The sequence below is a fragment of the Rhinolophus sinicus genome, linkage group LG06 (genome assembly GCF_036562045.2).
Source record: "Rhinolophus sinicus isolate RSC01 linkage group LG06, ASM3656204v1, whole genome shotgun sequence".
Classification (NCBI taxonomy): domain Eukaryota; kingdom Metazoa; phylum Chordata; class Mammalia; order Chiroptera; family Rhinolophidae; genus Rhinolophus; species Rhinolophus sinicus.
The window spans coordinates 141,342,239-141,354,701 of NC_133756.1; the positions used below are offsets into that span (position 1 = coordinate 141,342,239).

The 12,463-nt window shown below is 36.9% G+C and overlaps 1 protein-coding gene across 7 annotated transcripts in view; it reads right to left on the reverse strand.

Annotated features, from left to right (window-relative positions):
- Nucleotides 1-12,463, reverse strand: part of MPPED2 (metallophosphoesterase domain containing 2) — a 161,993-nt gene that overhangs the window by 49,565 nt on the left and 99,965 nt on the right. The window contains exon 5 of one of the 7 annotated variants that reach the window (XM_074336163.1): nt 11,171-11,190. The exons of the other annotated variants lie outside the window; for them this stretch is intronic. Within the exon in view, the coding sequence (XP_074192264.1) occupies nt 11,190 (1 nt within the window). The 3' untranslated portion in view covers nt 11,171-11,189. Of the gene's footprint in view, nt 1-11,170; nt 11,191-12,463 lie in introns of those variants that run through there. 7 annotated transcript variants of the gene reach the window in all.

Below are 12,463 nucleotides of genomic sequence, written 5' to 3' on the forward strand. Positions count from 1 at the left end.
TGTACTTAATGCCACTGAACTGTACACTTAAAAATGGTTAAAATGGTACATTTTATGTGTGTTTTATCACACACACAAAAACAAACAAACAAACAACAAAAAAACCTGATAGGAAAATGGTGATGTTGAACCAGAGATGCCATTGAATGGGACTGGGTTAGCATTTCATTTGTGCCACAGTAAAGTTGAGAGCCAGCAAGTGGAAAGGATGCTGTACCTTCTGCAACTCACACCCCAACATTAAAATCATGAGAAGAAGCCCTGAAGACTGTCAGGGTTGCTACAGGATAAAGCAATGCATATGAATGGCCCAACTATACAAAGTTCAGCCACGGAGGCAGGCATGTCATGACAATGACCTTAAAGAAGAGAGAATGTTCTCTGGAAGCTGACTACAATGGCTAAATCTTCTTTATGAAGAGTACATGTTCTTTCAGCCTTCCCCTATTTAAATAAAAACATCCTGACAACTTAATCTCTAGCATTTTTTCCCCCAAGTCTTATTTCAGATTCTGAAGGTAGGCGCCATATTATTTCCTATCACAGATAGAAACTTAACTATGTTTCAGGAGATCATCCCATGTAAACATTCAGGCAGAGATGCTGAGCACTCACTTTCTTACATAAATTCATCAGATCAACAAACCAGTTGTAATTCAACAAGTTTGTATGCCTCCTTCGAGCGTTGCTATACTCGGAGATCTGGGAAGTGAGGTGTTGGGGGAGACCAGAGAAATTTCGCAGTTTCCAATACAGCGATCTGCACTAAAGAATTTAGAAAGCTTTGCCCTGGGTCTGGGTGCGTTTCAAGAACATAAAAACTAAAAGTTCACATTCAACACCTGTTCTTCATTACCCTCTGCTTTCCAGGATAAAGATATCCCAGTTACTGGGGAGTAATCAAAGATATAAACATTCCTTTAACTTGACAATAATCTGAAAGCAGCAAAAAGCATAATGCAAACAAAACCAACCCTACAAGCACCAACCCCCAGCATGAACTCATTTATGTTATTGTATGACCCATCTGGAAAGAGAAAAAAAAAAAAATCACCAACAACCTACAGATCCAACTTGCACATGAAGGAACAGTAAGACTTCAGTATATGCTTTGCATAAAAATCACTGCATAAATAATGCAAATAATTTAAAATAATGTAAAAATACCAAGAATCTTTTAAAAGTATATTCAGAAATATTCTTAAAAAGGAAAGAGGAAATAAGCCACTTTTAAGTATTATTTTAAACAATGACTTCCTTCATTAAGGGGAAAAAAAATCCTGTTTCTATTTCTGACCCTCAATCTATTTTCCTGGAGTGGATCTCCAAGAGAAGTTTACTAACGTCCAAGTACTTGCAAACAAGTAGTCCAATAATATCCCATTTCCATTCACTCTAACTTCCACATAACTGATTTAATAAAAAGCCACTGTAGTAGGTTTAATTGATGGAAACTGAAATAAATAGATGTATTTATTACCCGCATGGCAAAAAGTATGGAAAAGGGCACAGTCTCTATCATCTGGTATTTATTTGATGGATGGAAAGTTTAATAGGAAATCTAAAAAGGCACATATGAGGAGATTTTAAATCTGGAAAGAAAAGAGTCATACAGTAAGGAGCTGGTTGAGGAAAAGAGTATTAACTGTTGGAAGAAAGAAAGATGGACTTTCCTAACGAAACTATGGTTTAGAAAAAAGACAAATACAATAGTTAAGAATAGTTGAGTGACTTTGGAATTGAATCTGTCATTTTTGATTCAAACGGCAAACTTATAAAGAGAGAAGAAGTAAAAAAAATTCCTAGTACATTTTCTTTGTACAGATTTATGTCACTCAGAAAGGTTTCTCTGTCATCTATTCAGGCCAATTCTGAAATATCAATTACAATGTATTATTGAGGACCACTGAAGAAAAAAACACACCAAATAATTGCAATTATGTACAAGAAATGGGCTTCAAAGGGGAGCTGTCCACCTCTTACCACTAGTAAAAAGCTTTGTTAGTTGCTTTCCCATGCTTATTCCTCCATTTCCCTGGCTTCCATTTAGGGATCCATGGTAAGCTGACTGCACTTCTTGCCTGGCAAGGTAGAGCTTGCGACCTAGGCTCAGGCCATCAGCGCATTCCATTCCTCTGGCTCGGGCGATTGGTACAAGGGTGGAGATATGACCCAAGTCAGCCAGTAGGATCAGCTTCAGGATTTTGCTGAGTCTGCCTTTCCCCTAAATACATTCTCCCGTTAGTCCCCCCACAGCCACTGGCAGCCATTTGGAAAGCATGAGTAAATAGTACGCCTGAGAATAAAGCCAACCTGTAAGAAATGGTAGAACAAGTGTCCTAGTCACCTGTTTAAGGCAATCTTAAAACCTCCTCTAAAGCCCTATCTACCTTTGAATTTTTCAAATACATGAGATAAAACATTCCATTTGTTTGAGCCAGTTTAGGTTGAATCTCTGTCACTTGCAACATAAAAATTCTCACTGATATGAGGTTATGCCTATCTTGTTACAATGTATTTTTTAATATAGTAAGACATCAATAATTTGGACCCCAGACTCGTAAATTTTAGAAAATACAGGGCTAGGTTGAAACTTAACCATACAATGTCTAAAGAAACAAGATTTAAAAAGAACATTTAAACTATTCGACTATAAGTGGTATAGCATAAGCGTTCAATAAAAATTTGATTAATTATACTGATACAAGCACTCATTACAAATAAGAGGTAACCAGATTTTTAGATCTCGTGGACTAGTAAAATTTCAAGGAATGTTTTAGATACTCATAAGCTGTTAATTTTTATTCTACCATGAAAGAAGGCTAAAACACACACACAAAGACACACACACACACACACACACACACACACACACGCCATACTAGACCATCATCTACTACATTTCATTAAAAAAAAAATTGAAAGGCCAAAATGTAGGATGACTATAATTTCAGAATAAAAGATGGTTCTTCCCAAGAAGCTGACAACATACAACGAAAATATAAGTATGTACACTTACTGTCTTTCTTTCTCTCACTATGCCATGAAATACTGTGAAAGTTTATCTTCCATTCCTTGATATATTTGAATAATAAACTATTTTGAAATGTGAGTCTTTTTGCACTAGTTCAGACTGGCTATTTCTCAATCATCTGGATAAACAGTCAGCAGCTCATGTATCTGTTCTGTGGCACAAGGCAGAAACCTGCTAATTTGAGGCTATTTTGCCTATGTGAAGAGTCTGATCAATTTCAGAGAAAAGGCTAGAAATATTCAAAGCTGTGATTTGTTTCTTTTTCAATCAATTTTATGGCTTATAATTTTATGTTTTAGTTTCTATTGTGAGGGTGCAAGGATTTAGATGAGAAAGTCCTCAAGGAACCTACTGGATTGAGAAGCCAATACGAACACCCATGAGACACCAGGGTAACTCGCAGGCTCACTGGTACATTCAACTCAGCAAAGAGCTGGGGTTTGGTATTAAGCAAACTGAGTCTGATTTCCATTTCTACTGCTCATTATCTGTATGACTTGAACAAATCACCAGTGGGTCTTGGCTACGGATTCTACACAATGGGGGTTAGTATACCTTCCTGAAAAGGTTGTGAAGATGACATGTTCAGCACAGGTTCTGGCACATGGTGTACTATGCAAATGAAAAGTACCTCAAGTGCTTCAGGCTGAAATTGCATTTAGAGTTCATGCAGGTATGATAATTAAGTAGGTGAAGTTGGAATAGTAAGGCAACTGGAAAAAGTGATGGGATCTATAGCACACTGGAACATACATGTACCACAGAAGCCCTTTAAACTCATTTATTTGTTTGTTTGCTTAAGCAAAATACTGTACATGGAAAACAGCACATTTGGTGTCCACATGTAGCCTTAACTCCTAGTTTAGGGCGTTTGGCAGGTAGAATCTGAAAAGACAGTGAACGAGTTGAGAGTGGCAGTGAAGGGAGTCTTTGAAAGCTCCATCCAAGCTTATAATTATAGCCTCCCCTAAAGTAGTCACTCACTAACACATCACTCTGCTTTATTGCTGTGCATAGCACTTATTGGTATCTGATATTCTTATTTTACATTATTATTTTTGGTCTACCTATTTCTTGCTAGAAAGGAAACTCCATCAGAACACAGACTTTGCTCCTAAGCCTGGCAAAAGACCGTGTCCCATAAATATTTGTTGAATGACTAAATGAAAGTTATTATATGGTACTGTGGATTTCTACACAGAATCACTCCTATCAAATCAGGAATTTTAATTTCTGAAATTTAACAGATTTTTCTCCCCCCATTGAATGAGGATCCAGCTAGGAGACTAATCGATGTATAATAGCCAGGTAATTCAATAAAGGGATTAATACATAGATAATTAGTTTCAGAAGAGGACCTTGGATTCAGCAATTGTAGGATGCCACTGTCCCCTCCCCCGTTGGGGGGGGGCATACTCTGAGCCTCTGAGTTGAAAGTGTGTATGTGTGTGTGTGCGCGTGCACACACACATTATAACAAATACTTTAAGCATATATGCCTTTCAAATTTTGACCTTCACACAGGACAGACTAGGTAACCAAAATATTGATCTCTGTTTGGTTGTCCTCTGTTTTTCTCTCCCTTATTCCAAGAAGGCCTATGTGTTCCTTCGCCTCAGAGGTGTTTGTATATCATGGTTTAGATAGAAGTTGCCAGAGACAACACCTGTGCCCACACTTCCTGGCTTTTGTTTTCACTGAGGCCTTGAAGCTAGGTCATCAGCTTGGGGAGGGGAGCCTGGTGAGTGCCCTTGGGGACGGGGTGGAGGTGAAGGATTCCCAGAAGCAGTCAAGATAACCTGGAAGAGGAACTCCTCTGCAGTGAAACAGAAGGACTGTCAGGAGCAGTGAGGTCTCAGCTGGAATTCCTGGCAAGGGGGCACGGTGGGTGGGGGAGGGACAAGCCCTCAGCAGGAACAGCTGTGAGATATCCCTCTGGAGGCCAAATCATGCCCTCACTCCCAGCTTGGAAAAAGATTCCCTTGCTCATCAGGTGCTTTCAAGGGACCCTGCAACACCAACAAAGGACCTGTCAGGACTGGACCAAAGTCCACAGGGCCCATTCCAAAAGTCCTGGGTCTTTCCAAAGCCCTGGACTGGGAGCCAGGGCAGTGGGACCCTCCATCGTGAGTGAGATCTAATTTCTTCCTACATTAAGGGGTAAGGGCTCAGATTTAGATTTGTTTCAATTCTAAAAGTAAGCAAACAAATACGTTGATGTGAAATGTCTTGCATCTGTATATCGTAGTGGAATAATATTCACACCTGCTACACATGTTTGAATGTTTAAAAACTCAAGTTGCTGGTGCAGAGTTATAGCTCACGCCTTTGGCTTTCATCAAGAGAGGCAGCTGTGGAATTGTTGGAAGTGGGAGGGGGCTCATTTTATTCAGAATCCTTATGTCAGGGATGGACTTCCTGATGGTAGGACAGAACCTCGGTGTGATAACATGAATGTCTCTTAGAGATCACTTTGAGGGACCAATCCCACATTCTACAGAGAAGACAACAGAGCCCCCCCCAGAGGCCCCGGATTCAAATAAAAGATGCCATATATTACAACAATGCTTCCCAAGCTTCAGTCCTCATGTACTGGAGTCATGATTCATTTGCCACATCTGTGTACCACCTGTACTAATATTTACTGAATATTTCTCTACACATGGACTCACTTTTATTACTTAAATAAATTTATTCTCACCCTAAACAACAATATCCATGAAATCACAAGTTTGGTGTGCTACACACACACACACACACACACACACACACACACATACACACAGGTCACTATGCATGCGATCAATCCGAAACTATGAAAGAATGAAAGTTTGTGCATTGCCTAAGATTATGTCATGCCTCATTAAGTGGAATAACTTAGCACAGTTTGGGGAACTGCATCACAGGCATTTCTGTACTACAGTTGTTCTCGATATTCTGAAGGCATTTTCTTGTCCTTTTGATCCCAGTTTCCAGACTTTGATAACATTCTGATGATGATTGGTCTGCATATAAATGGAAGAGAGAGAGAGAGAGAAAGAGAGAGAGAGGGAAGAAAGGAGGGGCAGGAGGAAGAGGAAGAGATGAAATAATGAGAGGAGAGAAGGGAAAGAGAAAGAAAGATAGCTGGGCAAGAGATCCAAACAAGCGTATTAATGGCATAGGAACCTTTGTATTTGTGTATGTGTGTATGAGTAACGGAATCGTGCCAGGAAGTCTGTTTATCAAAAACATGGTTACCTCATGAAGAGGCAGTATTATCCTAAAGAATGACACAACTAGTCGCAAGCAGAAACCTGGAAATGGGAAGCATTTATGCTGTCATCCTCCAAACTCTTCCAGAGCCCCTATAGTTCACGCTGCCCCTTGATCTATGCTGTTTTGCTCTAAGGAGACGTAATAGCTGGCCAAACAGCCAGCCTCCCCTCTACACCTTTCTCACTTACCTTCCTTATCAGCTCAGGAAGAAATTTCTGCAAACTCTTCCTCTGGTCACTGATATCTCTGGGAACCAAACCCATTAAGATATTTTTGGTCCTTACTCATGCTATTTTGAATGTCTGGTGCACAGGAAGGAACCGATAAAAATAGAATTACAATGCCCTTACTGCCAAAGCAGCAAAGGGGCTGATTAAGATTGATGTCTGAATAAATACATACTATCAAGACCTCCATTTTAATACCCATTGATGGAAGCAGAAAAAGAGTGCAGTTTTCACTGACTGTAGGTGTGTACATTTCTCTTCCTTTATCATGTACTTTTTCTTAAAATATGTCTCCTCTTTTTTTACATATTAAGTCATAGTAGAATAATGATAATAGTATAAAATAATGCTAATGCTCATTGAGCACTTACTAGAGGACAGACATGGTTCTGGGAAGTTTACAAGTACGAACTCATGCAGTCCCCACAACAAACAACCTAATAGGGATGCATGGATACTGTTATTTCTTCTTTATAGATGAGGAAACTCAGAATCGGAGATGTAGCAATAGCACAGCAGAGAGATCCAAGCCCAGTCCTGCTTCTCCAGGTAAGTATATTAGCATAGGTGTTACTGAATATCTCTTCATCCCAGCCTCCTTTGTAGTTAGAGGTACCTAAGATGCAGGTTGCTATGAGGGCTAAATGAGAGGTATGTAAAGTCCTTCAGAGAGCACCTGCCACAGAGTAAGCCCTCAAACACACTGCATCACCACCACCATCACCATCACCATCATCATCGTCATCATCACCACCACCACCATCACCATCACCATCATCATCATCACCATCATCATTCCTTCTTCCATGGCCTCCACTGATTAGGAGGAATTTTCTCTCTCTGTGCACCTATGAATCTGATGATATAAAACACGTGTATTTCAATGAGTGAAGCATTGCCGAATCACTGTGATCTCTCCAAGGAAAGGAGTTAGGGCTCATTGTCACTGTGTCCTGGAGGGTACCCACACAACTCCATGAGGGGTGCCTTCAAGCCCAACCGAAACCATGTCCTTGGACTAGCAACATTCAAGTAATGGTCTGAAATCACTTCAACTCAAAGAACCTTGCTTACCTGTGAGTGGATATACTGGTGCTTGGTGACTTAATTCTTTCAGCTGTCCATTTTAATCATTCTTATCCACTTTTATTTCAGCATGTTCTGTAATGTAATGTTATTATTTAATTTCATTGAACATTTTACTTCTCAGATATAAATAAAATGGTTCATCATAATAAAGTGGACAGCTAGGTAGTGCTATTCTGAAAAGAGATTTACGGAATTGTCAGTTTTATATACCCGGGATGCCATTTCCAGAGGTGCCAAATAAAATGTATACACATTTTAAGAGATGTTAACTATGTATTATTTTTCGAAGTTGAATTAAATTATGTAGCAATGTGTAGTATGACATTCGCTCAAAAGATAGCATAAATCAAATGAATGCTAGCGTCATTCATTGTATTACAATTTTCAGTTGTTGTTTTTTTCCTTTCTTAAAATGTATAAACATGTTTTTGGCACCCTCTGTATCTATGGAGAATTTGTTCTTTAGATTGTGGGCAGCCTTTTTTACTTTTATAACAATGTCTTCTGAAGAAGAAAACATTTTTAATTTTGATAAAGTCCAATTTGTCATTTTTTTCTTTTATGCATGTTGAATGTATTCAAAGACCTTTTCTCTCTCTCTGTTGAAATAATAATCACATAGCTTTCCCCCTTTATTCTGTTGAGAGGGTGAATTACATTGTGATCAATTTTTCATGTTAAACCCATCTTGAATTCTTGGGATAAGCCCCATTTGGTTGTAATATATTAAGCTTTCTGTATGTTGTTGGATTTGATTGACTTAATTTTGTCAAATATTTTTTGTGTCTGTTGATGAGTCATATTATTATTATTATTTGGTAATATATTTCTTAGATTTTGGTATTAATGTTATGCTGGTCATACAATGAGTTGGGAAGTACTCCCTCTTCTAATTTCTGTAAGAGTTTGTACAAGATTTTGATATTTCATCTTTGAATGTTTGATAAAATTCCCAAGTAAAGCCATCTGGGCCTGGAGTTTTCTTACTGAGAAGGTTTTTGTAAATGAATTCTATTTCATTATTATATATGGGGCTATTCAAATTTTACATTTGATCTTGTGTCTTTTTTAGTAAATTGTGTTTTTTTTAAAAAAATTTGTCCATTTCATCTAATTGTGTTGGCTTAAAGTAGTTCATAATGGTCTCTTATTATATTTTTAATGTTTCTAAGATCTGTAGTGATAACTCTTCTTTCATTCTTGATATTGATGATTTATAGTCTCTCTTTTTTCTTGGTCATTAGAGGTTTATTAGTTTTGCTGATCTTTTCAAAGATCAAGTTTAGCTTTGTTATTTTCTGTTTTCTACTTCACTGATTTCTGCTCTTTAGTTAATTCCTTCATTCTACTTACTTTGGAGTTGTTTTTGTTTTTCTCTTTCTGAAGTAAATGGCTTTAGGTCTTTATTCTTTTCTAATATGAATGTGAGAGCTAGAAATTAGAAATTCCCTTCTAAGCAGTGCTTTATCTGTACTCTGCAAATTGTAATGAGTTGTATTTTCATTACTATTCAATTTGAAATCATTTCTAAATTTGGACATCTTCAGCTTATTTAGAAGCAATCAAATATATCTTGTTATTGATTTCTAACTAAATTCCATTGTTTTGAGGAACCATACTCTATGATTTTAATGCGTTTAGATTTATTGAAATGTGTTTATGGTCCAGCATATGGTCTACCTTGGTGAAAGTACCATGTGCACCTGAAAAGATTGCAGTTGTTGGGTAGTGTTCTACAAATATCAATTAGGTCAAGGTAATTAATAATGTTGTTCAGATTCTCTCTGTTTTATTAATTTTTTAATCTAGTTTTACAATCAATTAATGAGAGATGTGTAAAATCCATGATTATGGAGTTTTCTATTTCTCTCTTTAACACTGTCAATATTTGCTTTATATATTTCAAAGGTCCAATGTTGAGCACATATATATTTATTACTGTTACATCTTTCTGATGAACTGATCCTTTTATCATTATGAATGTCCCTCTTTATCTATGGTAATACTCTTCTTAAAGTGGATCTTACCTGATATTAACATAGACACTCCAGCCCTTATATGCTTACCATTTGCCGGGTACATCTTTTCCCATCTATTTACATCAACTTATTTGTATCTTATATTTAGAATGCATCTTTATATTTCAAGTGTGTCTTTATACTTAAAATGTCTTGTAAATAGTATATAGTTGTTTTCTAATTTTTTTCAAATAATCTCTGTTTTTTTAAGTTCATTTAATGTGATTATTCGTGTGAGCTGTAGGTCAACTCTTATTTGTTTGTTTATTTATTTACTTATTTATTTTTCCTCATTGTATCTGTACCTTTGTTCACCCTTCCTAGCTTCTTTTGTATTAGTCAAATTATTTTTTAGAATTGTGTCTTATCAACTGACTTTTAAGCTTTGTATTTTATTTTTAGGGGTTGTTCTAGGGTTACGTGACACATCCTTAACATTTTACAGCCAAGTTAGAGTTAATATTGTACCTTTCACATAAAATGTGAGTCTTGTAACCATGTAAGTCTCCTCACATAGCTATATGACATAGTTGTCATATGTATTCATTATGTATTATGTATGTATTACATATTCCTTCAGCTCTTTAAAGATGTTCCACTATTTTCTGTCCTCCAAGTTTTCTGATAAGTCTGATGCCATTTAAATCATTGTTCCCCTATATGTAATGTGTTGTTTTTCATCTGCTGCCTTAACTATTTTCTCATTTTTTTTGTTTTTCTGAAATTTGACTATGATATTCCTAGGCATAGTTGGCTGGATATTTTCCACTGAGCTTCTTATCTGTAAATTTATGTCTTTCACAAATATGGGGACTTTAGGGGCATTATTTCCTTTTTTGGCATTATTTCTTCAAATCATTTTTTGGTTCTACTCTCTCTTCTCCTATGGGTCTCAAATTACCTGTATATTAGACCTTTGATATTGTCCCAGAAATCCCTAATGCTGTTAATTTTTTTCAATAATTTTTTATTGTCTTCATTAGGTTGTATAATTTCCATTAATCTACCATTAAGTTCATCCACTCTTTTCTCTGTTAGTCCATTGCTATTAAGCCCATGTAGTAAGTGATATATTCAGGTATTACATTTTTTCAGTTCCAAAATTTCCACTTGGTTCATTATTTTTTTGTATCACTTCTGATATTTCCTAATTTTCTATTCATTACAAATATATTTTTAATCCTCACATATCATAATTATAATAGCTGCTTTAAAATCCTTATCCGATCATTCTAATATCTGATATATCTCAAGGCTGGCTTCTGTTAACTGTCTTTTCCCTTGACAATGGGTCACATCATCCTGGCTCTTCACATGTCAAGTAATACTATATAAGCTGTGATCAAAAGATACGGTGAATGTATAAATAAAAAAAATTATTACAGTAAAAGACACATTGCCATAAATTCCCCTCAAAATACTCCCCCTCACTTCGAACACACTTATCCCATTATTCTTGCCACTTTCTGAAGCAGTTCTGGAAGTCCTCTTTTGTGAGTGTCTTTACTTCATCCTCCATCATGACAACGCTCCATGTCACACATCGCTTCTGGTACGGCAATTTCTGTCAAGTAAAAACATTATGGTGTGTCCTCATCCACCTTATTCACTAGATCCGGCACTGTGCAACTTCTGGCTCTTCCCCAAAGTCAAAATGACCATCAAAGGTAAACATTTTGAATAGATTCAGGACATCGAGGCAGCCATGACAGTGCAACTAAAGACACGAAAGAGGAGTTCCAGAACTGCTTCAGAAAGTGGAAAGAATGATGGGATAAGTGTGTGTGAAGTGAGAGGGAGTGTTTTGAGGGGAATTAATGGCAATGTATCTTTTACTGTAATAAATTTTTAAAAATTTAAACATTCACCGTATTTTTTGATCACACTCCTATATTTTGAAATGTTATGTTGTGGAGACTCTGGATGGTGTTATATTTCTCAGAAGAATGTTCATGATTTGTTTCAGCAGAAAAGTCACTTGGTTAGAATCAAACTCTAAACTGTCATATTTGTGGTGGGCAGTAGTTCGGATCTCAGTTCAGACTGCTTTCAACCTGCCCATGAATACACGGCTCAGGAATCAGTCAAATCCTGGGACAGAGTTTATATACAGAATTTGGGGTTCCTCTTATTTGGCTCTTTTTCTTTTCTGGAATTCCCCCTCACTTTCTGGTAGCTCTGGTTACTCCGCACTTGTCCAAATGGTTCCTTCTGCCACACAGAGTACAGGCTCTCCGTTGGAATTTTAGCTACCCCATACTCTAACTCTATCTAACTGTGGCTGCCCTTGGGGCAAAACCACAGAAATGGAAAACTCACTCTATGTCAGTTGCTCCCTCTCAGTTTCAACTCCCTCCAAAATTCTCCCTGCTTGTGTTTATTGTCCAAAACCCTTAGGTAGTTGTTTTTTGTTTTTCCAGAATTTATAGTTATCTGTGCGAGGTTCAAATTTGTTAGGAGCTTATTTCTCCATAACCAAAGCAAAAACCCATAATATCTTTTGAATACAGTTCAAAACCAATAGCCAGATATTGTTTAGATATGTGTGTTAAGACCCAGTTAAGTAGGGAAAAAAAAGATAAAGACAAAATTCAAATTAATGTATAGCTGGAGAAGGAAGACAGAGGGGTAAGAGAGGAACAAAACATAAAGGTAAATACCAATTATTGTTCTAGTGCTCTGGCTGTGTGTGGGCTAACGGCCGTTCTCTACATGATTCAGAAAATGATAAATAACATGATAATAATAAGGGCTATACACTGACCAGTGATGGTAGTGTATCACGAACCAAGGAATTTTATTAATTTAATTCAGTCCCTATAAAAACAAATATTCAC